The 12,746-nt window shown below is 38.2% G+C and overlaps 1 protein-coding gene across 1 annotated transcript in view; it reads right to left on the minus strand.

The window, feature by feature from the left end:
- LOC106877668 (protein DD3-3) overlaps positions 1-12,746 on the minus strand; it is a 115,310-nt gene that overhangs the window by 37,428 nt on the left and 65,136 nt on the right. Inside the window, exons 4-5 of the mRNA XM_014926617.3 lie at positions 9,674-9,769; positions 2,794-2,932 (exon numbers count right to left, since the gene is read on the minus strand). Of these exons, the coding sequence (XP_014782103.1) occupies positions 2,794-2,932; positions 9,674-9,769 (235 nt within the window). The remainder of the gene's footprint in view (positions 1-2,793; positions 2,933-9,673; positions 9,770-12,746) is intronic.

Below are 12,746 nucleotides of genomic sequence, written 5' to 3' on the forward strand. Positions count from 1 at the left end.
ATGGTATTACCATTAATATCTCCCTAGGGAGATATGCGTGTGTATCTCCCCATGACTTGATTCTTACCATATTCAACCTTTCCTTCTTCTTTTCTTGTCTCTTCTTTTTATTTATTTATTTATTTTCCACTCTGATGAAGCTCCATGATTCAAATCGATTTTATTACCAACAATGATATATATTTTTAGCATAATAATGGTAATACCAAAGAGTATTTGCAGCAGAAACAACTGTCAGACGGGATACAGTCTTTTTCGACATAATTAACAAACAATAATTGATGCAAATTGTTGTTAATCAATGTTATTTTCATTTTCTGTTTTCTTTAAATTTTGATTCCCAATAAAATCCTTTTTATCCTTGTCTTTACCTATAATTTATGAGCATAACTTATTTGCCCATGTTTAAATATAGGTAATATACTAGTAGTATAATGGATAGCTTTATCCCTTAGACAGTTATTTTAACTTCAAACTCAGCTAACTTTTATATATATATATATATATATATATATATATATACTGATGACTTGGCCCTCACAGCAGAATCACTACCAGAACTGGAGAAGAAATTTAAGGTGTGGAAGCAAGGTTTAGAATCAAAGGACCTTAGAGTCAATGTCGCAAGAGGTGCAGCAACATCAAAGGAAGATTAACCGGTAAGATAGCTTTCGTATGCAGCAGATGCACAGGGGCAATAAACACCACAGATGCTCAGAAAACAGACTCCATCATATGCCAGGGGGAGAAACTAGAAGTAGTTGATAGCTTCTGCTACCTAGGTGACCAAGTCTGGAGTTGGGGTGGATGCTCAATGAGTGTTGCCGCTAGAATAAGAATAACCTGGGCAAAGTTCAGACAGCTTCTACCCCTACTGGTGACAAAGGGTCTCTTGCTCAGAGTGAAAGGTAGATTGTATGATGCATGTGTGTGAACTGCAATGCTACATGGCAGTGAAACATGGGCCATGACTGCTGAAGACATGCACAGGCTCGAAAGAAATGAAGCTAGCATGATGTGCTGGGTGTGTGATGTCAGTGTGCACACACGACAGAGTGTAAGTGCCCTGAGAGAAAAATTGGATATAAGAAGCATTGGATGTGGCATGCAAGAGAGACATTTGCGTGCCACGTGGTCATGTACTGCGGATAGATGAGGAGAGATGTGTGAAGAAGTGCCACTCCCAAAGAGTTGAAGGAATCCGGGGTAGAGGTACACCCAGGAAGACATGGGATGAGGTGGTAAAGCACAACTTTCAAAGGTTGGGCCTCACAGAGGCAATGATGAAAGACCAAGATCTCTGGAGATATACTGTGACTGAGAAAACCCAGCAAATAAAGTGAGTTCACAGCTGAAACCTACACCAGTGTCGTATAATCAACCCACTCAAAAAGTACCTTGGATCATAGGGCGACATGCTGTGCTTGAAGAGACCTATTGAGTCAAAAACATCAACATCAAAATCAAATCAAATCAAATGGAAATTATAGTTGTGGTCCCATGCTAGTGGCACGTAAAAAGCACCATCCAAACATGGCCGATGCCAGTGCCGGCTTGACAAGCTTCTGTGCCGGTGGCACATAAAAAGCTTCATCTGATCCTGGTTCATCCCAGCCCCCTCTGGTCCCTGTGCCAGTGGCAGGTAAAAAAAGCACCCACTACACTCTCGGAGTGGTTGGTGTTAGGAAGGGTATCCAGTTGTAGAAACTCTGCCAAATCAGATGGGGTCTGGTGCAGCCTCCTGGGTTCCTAGACCCCAGTTGAACAATCCAACCCATGCCAGCATGGAAAACGGACATTAAACCATGATGATGATATATATATATGTGTGTGTGTGTGCGTGTGTGTGTGTGTGCGTGTGTGTGTGTGTGTATACATACATATAGATAGATATGTACAGACATATATATACATATGTGTATACATCATCATCATCATCATCGTTTAATGTCCACTTTCCATGCTGGCATGGGTTGGACGATTTGATTGAGGACTGGTGAAACCAGATGGCTACACCAGGCTCCAATCTGACTTGGCAGAGTTTCTACAGCTGGATGCCCTTCCTAACGCCAACCACTCGGAGAGTGTAGTGGGTGCTTTTACGTATCACCCGCACAAAGGCCAGTCAGGCGGTACTGGCAACGGCCACACTCAAAATGGTGTATTTTATGTGCCACTCACACAAGAGCCAGTCCAGGGGCACTGGCATGTATACATACATGCATATATATATACGTATATACATACATATGCATATACATATATATGTATATGCATACATATGCATATACATATAAATATATATGTATATATACATACATATGCATATACATATATACATATATACGTAAAGACATACATATGCATATACATACATATATATATATATATATATACATACATATGCATATACATATATATATATATATACATACATATGCATATACATATATATATATATATATATATATACATACATATGCATATACATATATACATATATACGTATATACATACATATGCATATACATATATATATATATATATATATATATATATACATACATATGCATATATACATATATACGTATATATATACATACATATGCATATATATATATATATATATATATACATACATATGCATATACATATATATATATATATATACATACATATGCATATACATATATATATATACATATATGCATACATATGCATAGTTGATATATATCTACTGCAATGACAGTTTTTTTCAATAATGAACCAACAATACCATTCATGTCCACTTACTTGGTCAGCAACAAACAAGCCTTTATTTCTTTCTCTTTTGGCACATGTTAGGTAATATGTGTAATTCTCATGCATGCCATATTGAAAATCGCGATCACAGTCTGCCCCTTTGCACTGCTTAGTATCGGTCGGTATTGTTCTGTAAGAAGAAGTAGAAGGAAGCTAGAATCCGTTATTGCTTTGAAGTAAAGGACTACCAATTCATAGAGAGAAAGTCTCTATATGGTTAAATAATTTGCTAGAAATGTCAGCCACATCTCCTCATGTCTTAAAAATGGAGACTTGTGTCATAAATGAAACTGAAATCCTAGATACAATAAGCTTAAACAAAGATAAATTGTTGTTATACTTGGGGATGGTCATTTTGCCAATCAACACACACACACTTATTTGATCTTTACAATAGCTTCATTATTATTATTATTATTATCATTAATATTATTACACTTCGCTTATTTGTCAGAGCTCTTTTGTTACACATCTTGCGACCCCTTCAATGATTATCTGTTTTCCATGTCTCTTCTTCTAGACCAAAGAGAAGAGGAGATACAGAGAAGAACAGACAGTCATTGAAAGGGTCAAAAAATGTGTGACAAATGAACGAGAATAAAGTTCAAGTGAAGAGCAAGTAACTAGTGTGTGTGTTTGTTGGCAAAAGATGACCCTCCCCAGATATAACAATATCTCTTTCACCACATAATTTCGCATCAGGATCTTGCAAAACAAATCCATAAAGGTTAAAAAGATAAGCTGTTTATGAAACAAGGCAACAACAAATAATAAAGAACAACAAAATTTACAGGGCATGTTCATGAATGAAGGAAAAAGTTTATAGATAGGCACAGGAGTGGCTGTGTGGAAAGAAGCTTGCTTCCAAAACACTTGGTTCCGGGTTGTCCTACTGCGTGATATTTTTGGCAAGTGTCATCTACTCTAGCCTTGGGCCGACCAAAGCCTTGTGAGTGGATTTGGTAGACAAAAACTGAAAGAAGCCTGTTGAGCATATTACTTCCTGACTGGTCCCGTGCCGATGATGATGATGATATGTATTTGTGCATGTGTTTGTCCCCACCACCATCACTTGACAACCGGTGTTGGTGTGTTTACATCCCTGTAACCTAGCGGTTCAGTAAAAAAGACCAACAGAATGAGTCCTGGGGTCAATTTGTTCAACTAAAGGCAGTGCTCCAGCATGGCCACAGTCAAAATGACTGAAACAAGTAAAAAAAAAAAGAATAAAAGAGAATGTTTCAGACATAATGATTCATTGGATTCAAGAGAGAAGTCAAGGAGAGACGAAGGAGAGAAGAAAAAAGAGAGACAAAGATAAAAGGAGAAAGAACCAGGAAAAAAATGCCTGTTGGTTAGAGAATATGTGAACTGAAGACACACATTTTTTTTTTTACTTGATTCCAAAAGGGGTCTCAGGAAGTAGTGTCCCTGCCTTCCTAAGCTAGTTTCCCACCACATGTCTTAAAAATCGTAGTAGAGGCCTTAGTCTCGGGTCCACTCATGTCTAGAAACTGAAGTAGAAAATCCAGCTCCAAAAAAGGCCTCATGATAGCAAAGGAGAATGGGCACCAACCAGCCCAAAGGTCAGGGTGGGCTGCACTTGCCTACCTCAGTTGCTATGGCATTGAGGTAGAACCGGCTACTCCTGTTAACGGGGACAAAACCCTGATTTAAAACACTGGATGATGATTCTCTTCTTTTCTTTTTCATCTTCTTCCTTTTTTTCCTTCTCTTCCTAGTCGCTCTTAGACTTTCCTCTTGTAGCCAATGAAGGACCATGTCCAAAACATAATGCTTTTACTTTATAACTGTTTTTTTTTCTTTCTTTCAGAGTCAACCTAATAATAAGGGAGTAAAGATTGTTTGCCAACATAACATGGCAGTCCTGGTTTAGGATGAATGTTGCTGTAATTTAGCCCTAGGAGACATCGTCTCCAGCTGGCTATACGACATGATCTGTGTCCTTATATTTTAGAACAAGGGAATCTAGCATCTCCACAGATATTGTTTTGAGCTGAGTGGGGGTGCTAGATTCCCCTGTTCAAAAATATAAGGACACAGATTGTGCCATATAGCCAGCTGGAGATGATGTTATCTGGGGCTAAATTACATTAACATTAGTCCTAAACCAGGACTGCCATGTTATTTTGGCAAACAATCTTTACTCCAAAGTACTGTTGCTGAATATCTCTCATTGTGAGATTTAAATATAGTAATTTTCTAATAATAATGGTTTCAAATTTTGGCACAAGGCCAACAATTCATGAGGTGGGGCAATAAGTTTATCTCATCAACCCCAGTGCTAAACTAGTACTTGTTTCACCAACCCCGAAAGGATAAAAAGCAAATTTGACCTCAACAGAATTTGAATTCAGAACGTAAGAATGGACGAAATGCCACTGAGCATTTTACCCTGCATCAGCCGAATAATTTTAGCTGTGAAAATCCTTAGGACATTTTTTCTTGCCATTAGCATTTGCTTTATTGATAAATGTTCATGTGGACCTTCCACACCTATCTAACCTACACTTTGATATACTTTAACTCTCAGATTATCTTACACCTTGGATATCATAGGCTTACCATCTAGGATTACATCAGTTCTTCCCCTTTGATAAGTTGCTTATGGCTTGACTGTCCTTGATCAGGGTCTAGCTCAATGGTTCCCAACCTTTTCACTACCAACGACCCTCTTAATTTAAATGAATTTTCCCACAGACCCCCAGGACTCTAGGATATGTAAAGGTCTGTCAGCTTAACATGTTCGCAGATCCTCAGTTCCCCAGTACTACCTATGTGGACCACCTGGGGTCAGTGGACCACCTGGGGTCAGTGGACCACAGGTAGGAAACCACTAGTCCAGGTGAACCAGGGCTAAGCACAGTCAAATTACTATAATTAAAATTAATAGACTCTAATGGCATCAGCTGATGTAAGCATCATACCCACTTCATCATCTGCTGCTGTGTTTCAGTTTCTGAAGGATAGTAAAGTACTTTGTAGCAGAAGGATGTAATGCTTTTATTATGTTTACCTGGGATGAGGTGGTGATTGGGCCCTGGATGACCTGGGATGAGGTGGTGATTGGGCCCTGGAGGACCTGGAATAAGGTGATGATTGGGCCCAGAAACACCTGGATGAGGTGGTGACTGGGCCCAGGAAGACCTTTGAACGTTGGGCCTCACAGAGGCAATGACAAGTGAATGACACCTTCGGAGACACGCTGTGCCTGAGAAGACCCAGCAAGCCAAGTGAGACCATAACTGTGGCCTATGCCAGTACATCATACCAGCCCATTTAAGAGTACCCTTCAATCATCGGGCAATAAACGGCATTTGTGAAGACCTGTTGAGTCAAGTGAAGTTATTGTCATGGCCAATGCCAGTACTACCTGATTGGCACCCGTGCCAGTGGCACATAAAAAGTATTATTCGTGTGTGGTCAGTGCCAGTGCTGCATGATTGGTCAAAAAGCACCATTCAAGTGTGGTTAATGCCAGTACTGCCTGACTGGCCCTCATGCTGGTGACACATAAAAAGAACCCACTACACTCTCTGAGTGGTTGGCGTTAGGAAAGGCATCCAGCTGTAGAAACTGCCAGATTGGATTGGAGCCTGGTGCAGCCTTCTGGCTTGCCAGTCCTCAGTGAAACCATCCAACCCATGCCAGCATGGAAAGTGGACATTAAACGAAGATGATGATGATGTTTAAGCTTAAATACCACAGAATGGGCTCACCAGACCTTTTCTTTCCATCGAGTCACATGATCCAGTGGCTTGCCAAACTAGTTGCATGTATTGGTCAGTTACTAACTGTTCAATTGCATGTTTGCAACAATTTGTTTTCAATGCGGAAAAGATCACTTTGTCTCTGGAGCCTACCCAGGGTTATAAAAGCCCTTGTGTTCTGCTTCGCTTGGTCTTTGGCATCAGCCATTGACCACACGCCACGTCTCTTTGGACCAGCATCGATCAACCAGAAATCCAGTCTGTCACACAGCTCTCTTCAACCGGTCTTCTCTGGTCTTCATTGTTACCACAACAGACAGCAGACCATTAGCCACATCAACAGAACCAGCAGAACTGAAGTCATTTAAATCCTTGTTCCAGGCCGTAATATAACCATTATTCTCTTTTGACAATTCGTATTTTGATAACGAGACGAAGAAATTGTAGCTTGTTCAACTTACCCAAAACTTCACATTTATTTCTTTCTCTGTTATAACTTCCTGTGGAGACGCAATGGCGCAATGGCCCAGTGGTTAGGGCAGCAGACTTCCAGTCATAGGATTGCAGTTTCGATTCCCAGACCAGACATTGTGAGTGTTTATTGAGCGAAAACACTCAAAGCTCCACAAGGCTCCAGCGGAGCAGGGGGGGGGACCCTGCTGTACTCCTTCACTACAACTTTCTCTCACTCTATCTTTCTGTTTCTGTTGTACCTGTATTTCAAAGGGCCAGCCTTGTCACACTCTGTGTCACGCTGAATCTCTCCAAGAACTACATTAAGGGTACACGTGTCTGTGGGGTGCTCAGCCACTTGCATGTTAATTTCGCGAGCAGGCTGTTCCATTGATCGGATCAGCTGGAACCCTCATCGTCATAACCAATGGAGTATCACAATAACTTCTTCCTACTCCACAGGGATCCATTAAATAAGTGTTTTCCACCCTGCTAGGGTTTTAAAGCTTTGCTGATATAATGGAATCATATGAAATAGTTTGATTGTAAACGTGAATACTTATTGAATACTTATTTTATTTGAATTCACTCATTATAGAATATTTTCCTTATTTCTACTTCAATAAATACATAAAATAATATCAAATGACAGACCAAATTTGGGTAGATCACAGTAAAAAAGTGAAGTCAAAGGGAGATAAGCAAATGTATGAAATTAATTTTGGTTCATTAAATCTTAGTCTTTTGATCGTTTCATATGTTCAGGATTTTATTGACAGAAAGAAAAAAAATAGGGAAAATATTCCATAACAAGAGAATTAAGGGAATGAAAATATTTTATGTATAAATCATTTATGTTTTTACTTGTCTTTGAGAAGTAGACACAGGAAGTTTGCGTGACATGGTAACTAAGCAGCAGATATAGTTTACTGGCCATGTGCTTCAATAACACAAGAGAGACATGTTACTATCATGAGGAGAAAAGAGACCAGGGAAGTTATGGCACAGTATGTTCCAGGACGACATGATAGCATTGAGAGTTGACTCAAGTGCAGCCAGGAGGAAGACAAGCGATCAAAATGTCTGGAGGTTTATTGCTTGTTGTACTGACAGCACTGGAGAATCAAAGAGCTAAGAGAGAAATATCTTATATGTTTCTCAAATAAGCTCCTTTTTAAAACTGTAAATGTTTTTAATACCATTTCCCTAAGTATTTCCTAAGTATTTTTCCTTCAGATATTTCCAAATTCACATGTTTTGATCTTTTGATATCTGGCATTTGGTATGCTGAGATTTGAGTTTTTCAAACTTTCAGTATTCTGCTTATAAAGTCTCTTCAAATTTGTCTTCCTGACATTCACTCTTATGACTCAAACTCTCTATACTCGATTCTCTGAAGCTACTGAATTCAATGTGTCTATAAATGGTCAAGATTGGTCAAGTGATCAAGTGACGTAGACACCTCTGATTGGTCAAGTGACATAGACACCTCTGACGAGATCCCAATAATGGTTGAAAAATCAATTAAGGCTGTCCAGCGTTTCCTCAGTCCACAGAGAAATACATAAATGTGACATGTCCACTACATAAGGTCACATATATTATGCCATATCTTGAAAATGTGTTGACAAGTAGAAGATAAAGTGTTAAATACTCACAATATGCAAATTAGATGCACCAATTCTTTGGAGTTACGAGATTTGATGTGTCTTTAAACGGATTGGCTTTTTGCTTTTCTGGGATTGGTCAAAGGATGTACACACCTTTCATGAAACCCCAATAAGAGCTAAAAATCAATAAATGTTTTTTTGTATTTTTTTACTTGATTCAATCATTAGACTGTAGCCATTCTGGGGCACTGCCTTGAAGAGTTTTTAGATGAATGAATCAACACAAGTACGTTTTTTTTAAGCCTGGTATTTATTCTATCAATCTCTTTTGCCAAACTGCTAAGTTACAGGAATATAAACACACCAACATTAGATGTCAAATGGTGATAAGAGACAAACACACACAATGGGCTTCTTTCAGTTTCTGTTTTCTAAATCCACTCACAAGGCGTTGGATGGCTTGAAGTTATACTAGAAGACACTTGCCTAGGGTATCATGCAGTGGAACCGAACCCACAACCATGTGGTTGGAAAGCCTGTGCTTGTTTGTCATTTCTTCCCAACCTCCTGAGAAATAGGTAAGACTGATATGCTTGCATGTCTACACAAAGGAATGTGTATTAAAGGAATATGTAAGACATATTCCTGATGAAACTAAATACACATCATCAGGGTACAGGGAGTTATTATATTCAACGACTAATGACTTCAACAACTAATGACTCTTCAATGACAAACGACTCTTCAATGACAAATGACTCTTCAATGAGAAATGACTCTTCAATGAGAAATGACTCTTCAATGAGAAATGACACTTCAATGTCAAACAACTCTTCAATGACTAATGACTCTTCAGTGACAAATGACTCTTCAATGCCAAACGACTCTTCAATGACAAATGACTCTTCAATGACAAACGACTCTTCAATGACAAACGCCTTTTCAATGACAAATGACTCTTCAATGACAAACGACTCTTCAATGACTAATGACTCTTCAATGACAAATGACTCCTCAATGACTAATGACTCTTCAATGACTAATGACTCTAATGTGACTAGCTGAATCTGTACTTACTTTACATTTGTTCCATCCCTGATGAGGTCATGGCACATATATTGAAGGACCAGTTCACAATTGTTGTTGGGATGCTGGCATGAGTGCTGTTTAGTCCTAGTGAATGGAATGTTTAAACATTTGGTTGACTTTTAAAAATAAAGAAGCGGGGTTAGTAATCTCATGGAAGGAAAGATAGCAAAGTGCTAAAAACAGTTTCAAGGACATTATTATCATTATTATTATCACTATCTTCTTCTTTCAATTCTGTTTCCGTTTCTTGCCGAATGTCTTCCTGACACCTAGAGCAAAGAAACTCACTGTATACAATGGTAGGCCATTAAAATAAACACTCAAGATTGTTCATTTACAAAGTCATGTGGTAGAAAAAAATGTGGAAGAAAGAGAGAAAGAAAGAAAAGAAAAGAAGAGAAAAGGAGAAAAAGAAAAAGAAAACAAAGAAAATAAAGGTTAAAAAAAGAAAAAGTTCACAACAATGCTCTCCTCAATACATGTGACATACCAGTTAAAACAGTCTTTTGTATTTCTTGTATAGATGTTAAACCAGGCACCATCCTCAAATAATAATAATAATAATAATAATAATAATAATAATATTATTATTATTATTAAGTGAGAGAGCAGTGCATGCCATCAAAGTGAAACTGGGGTAAAATATACAAAGCCCAGTATACCCTCCATGACTCCATACTCATTTGATAAGGGTACACCACGCACATGCATTGCAACCATATGTGCGCGACGTGGTGATCTCATATCAAGATAAACAGCGCAGGGAGTGGTGGTGAACCCTGCTGTACTCTTTCACCACAACTTTCTCTCACTCTTTCTTCCTGTTTCTGTTGTACCGGTATTTCAAGGGACCAATATTATCACATTCTGTGTCACGCTGAATCTCCCTGAGAACTACATTAAGGGTACACATGTCTGTGGGGTACTCAGCCACTTACACATTAATTTCATGAGCAGGCTGTTCTGTTGATCAAATCAACTGGATCCCTCATCGTCATAACCGATGGAGTGACATGATATATGTGTGTGTGTGTATGTGTGTGTGTGCGTGTGAAGGCATGTGCCTTAGTGGTTAGAGCATTTGGCTCACAATTGTAAGGTCATGAGTTCAATACCTGGTGGCACGTTATGTCCTTGAGCAAGACACTTTATTTCACATTGCTCCAGTCCACCCAGCTGGCAAAAATGAATAGTACCTGTATTTCAAAGGGGCCAGTCTTGTCACACTCTGTATCATGCTGAATCTCCCTGAGAACTACATTAAGGGCACAAATGTCTGTGGAGTGCTCAGCCACTTGCACGTTAATTTCACGAGCAGGCTGTTCCAACGATCAGATTAACTGGAACCCTCGTCATCATAACCGACGGAGTGCCACAATGACAATGTATGTATGTGTGTATGTATGTATATACATTTGCCAGTGTGTATGAATGCGCTTTTTAAAAGAAGGTATTTATATTTTCTTTTTCTTTTGTTTGTTTTTAATATGTTTATGACTTAGTCAGAGCGAAAGTAAAAGCATTGAAGACATTTGCAGACCAACATAGACTCATGAGTCAGATGTGATTGATGTTCAATTTGAATGTCTGTAGTTCATGTTGCTAAAGAAAATGTGGGCAGAGAATGAATTATAAAAGGATTTATTTAAGGAGAAGGATTTTTTTTAAATGGTTGAATCACATAGAATTGAAGAGAATAGGGTGGATACATTGTATAAAGCTAGGTGGAAGAGGTACACATCTCTGTATTTCGGAGGTTATCATAGTAGTGATAGAAGAAGCAACAAGATACAAAATATACATAAAATAAAGATGGAGTGTGATGATAAGTGAATCATAGTTAATTGATTAACTCTTCTTTCGTTACCATATTTCTGTTGAGATGTTCTGTGTTTCTTTCAATTGATTTTAAATATAACAAAGAATTTAGTAAAATAACTTAGTTATCATTGAGCTAGTGCTAGGAACATAAATTGTGACTAAAGTTTGGTGGAAGATTTTTATTCAAAATCTATGAAAACAAGACATTTGTACTACAGAGCCAGAGGCTGTTTCAGGCAGGTTGGTATCAAAAGGGTTAAATTAATCATTTGTTAACCCTTTTGTCACCATATTTCTGTTGAAATGCTCTGTGTTTCTTTCAATTGATTTTAAATATAACAAAGAATTTAGTAAAATAACTTAGTTATCTTTTAGCTAGTGTTAGGAACATAAATTGTGATTGAGGTTTGGAGGAAGATTTTAATTCAGAACTTTTGAAAACAAGACATTTGTACTCAGAGCCAGAGGTGGTTTTAGCTGGGTTGATTTGAAAGGGTTAAATTAATTGTTTGTTAACCCTTTTGTTGTCATATTTCTGTTGAGATGTTCAGTGTTTCTTTCAATTAATTTTAAATATAACAAAGAATTTAGTAAAATAACTTAGTTATCTTTTAGCTAGTGTTAGGAACATAAATTGTGACTAAGGTTTGGAGGAAGATTTTAATTCAAATCTTATGAAAACAAGACATTTCTACTAAAGAGCCAAAGGTGGTTTCAGCCAGGTTGGCATGGAAAGGATTAAATGCCTTTCTCTTCGGTTTGATTGAAGATATCAGAGTACCTGTAACAACACTGCCCCTGATCTCTGATATAAGGGAAGTAGTACTCAGATGTTGGTCTACTGTACATGAGTGTATATATAATAATATCATTGTTCCAGATGTGTGGGTCAAGAGGACAAAATAGGGGCAATCCTTTTGTAATCTAGGCTAAGGGTGTTATGTAGTAACAGTACTAACCTAAATATGTGTGTTTCACAGTCCCAATGTGGTTCAAGGATATATGTGTATGAATGTATGTGTATGAATGTATGTGTGTTTGAGTATGTACAAGTGTGTGAGTATGTGTATGTTTGTGTATGTATGTATATATGTGTGTGTGGGCGGAGTGTGTGTATAAATGTAGGTCTAGAATGTTTTCAAGTGTGACAGCAGCACTGTCCTTGATATTTGAGCTGTACTATTGGTGGTGGTGTGTATGTGTGTGGGGGGGTTAACAGCAGTCTGATCCGGATAAGTAA

The sequence above is a fragment of the Octopus bimaculoides genome, chromosome 1, assembly GCF_046866305.1.
Source record: "Octopus bimaculoides isolate indiv1 chromosome 1, ASM4686630v1, whole genome shotgun sequence".
NCBI lineage: Eukaryota > Metazoa > Mollusca > Cephalopoda > Octopoda > Octopodidae > Octopus > Octopus bimaculoides.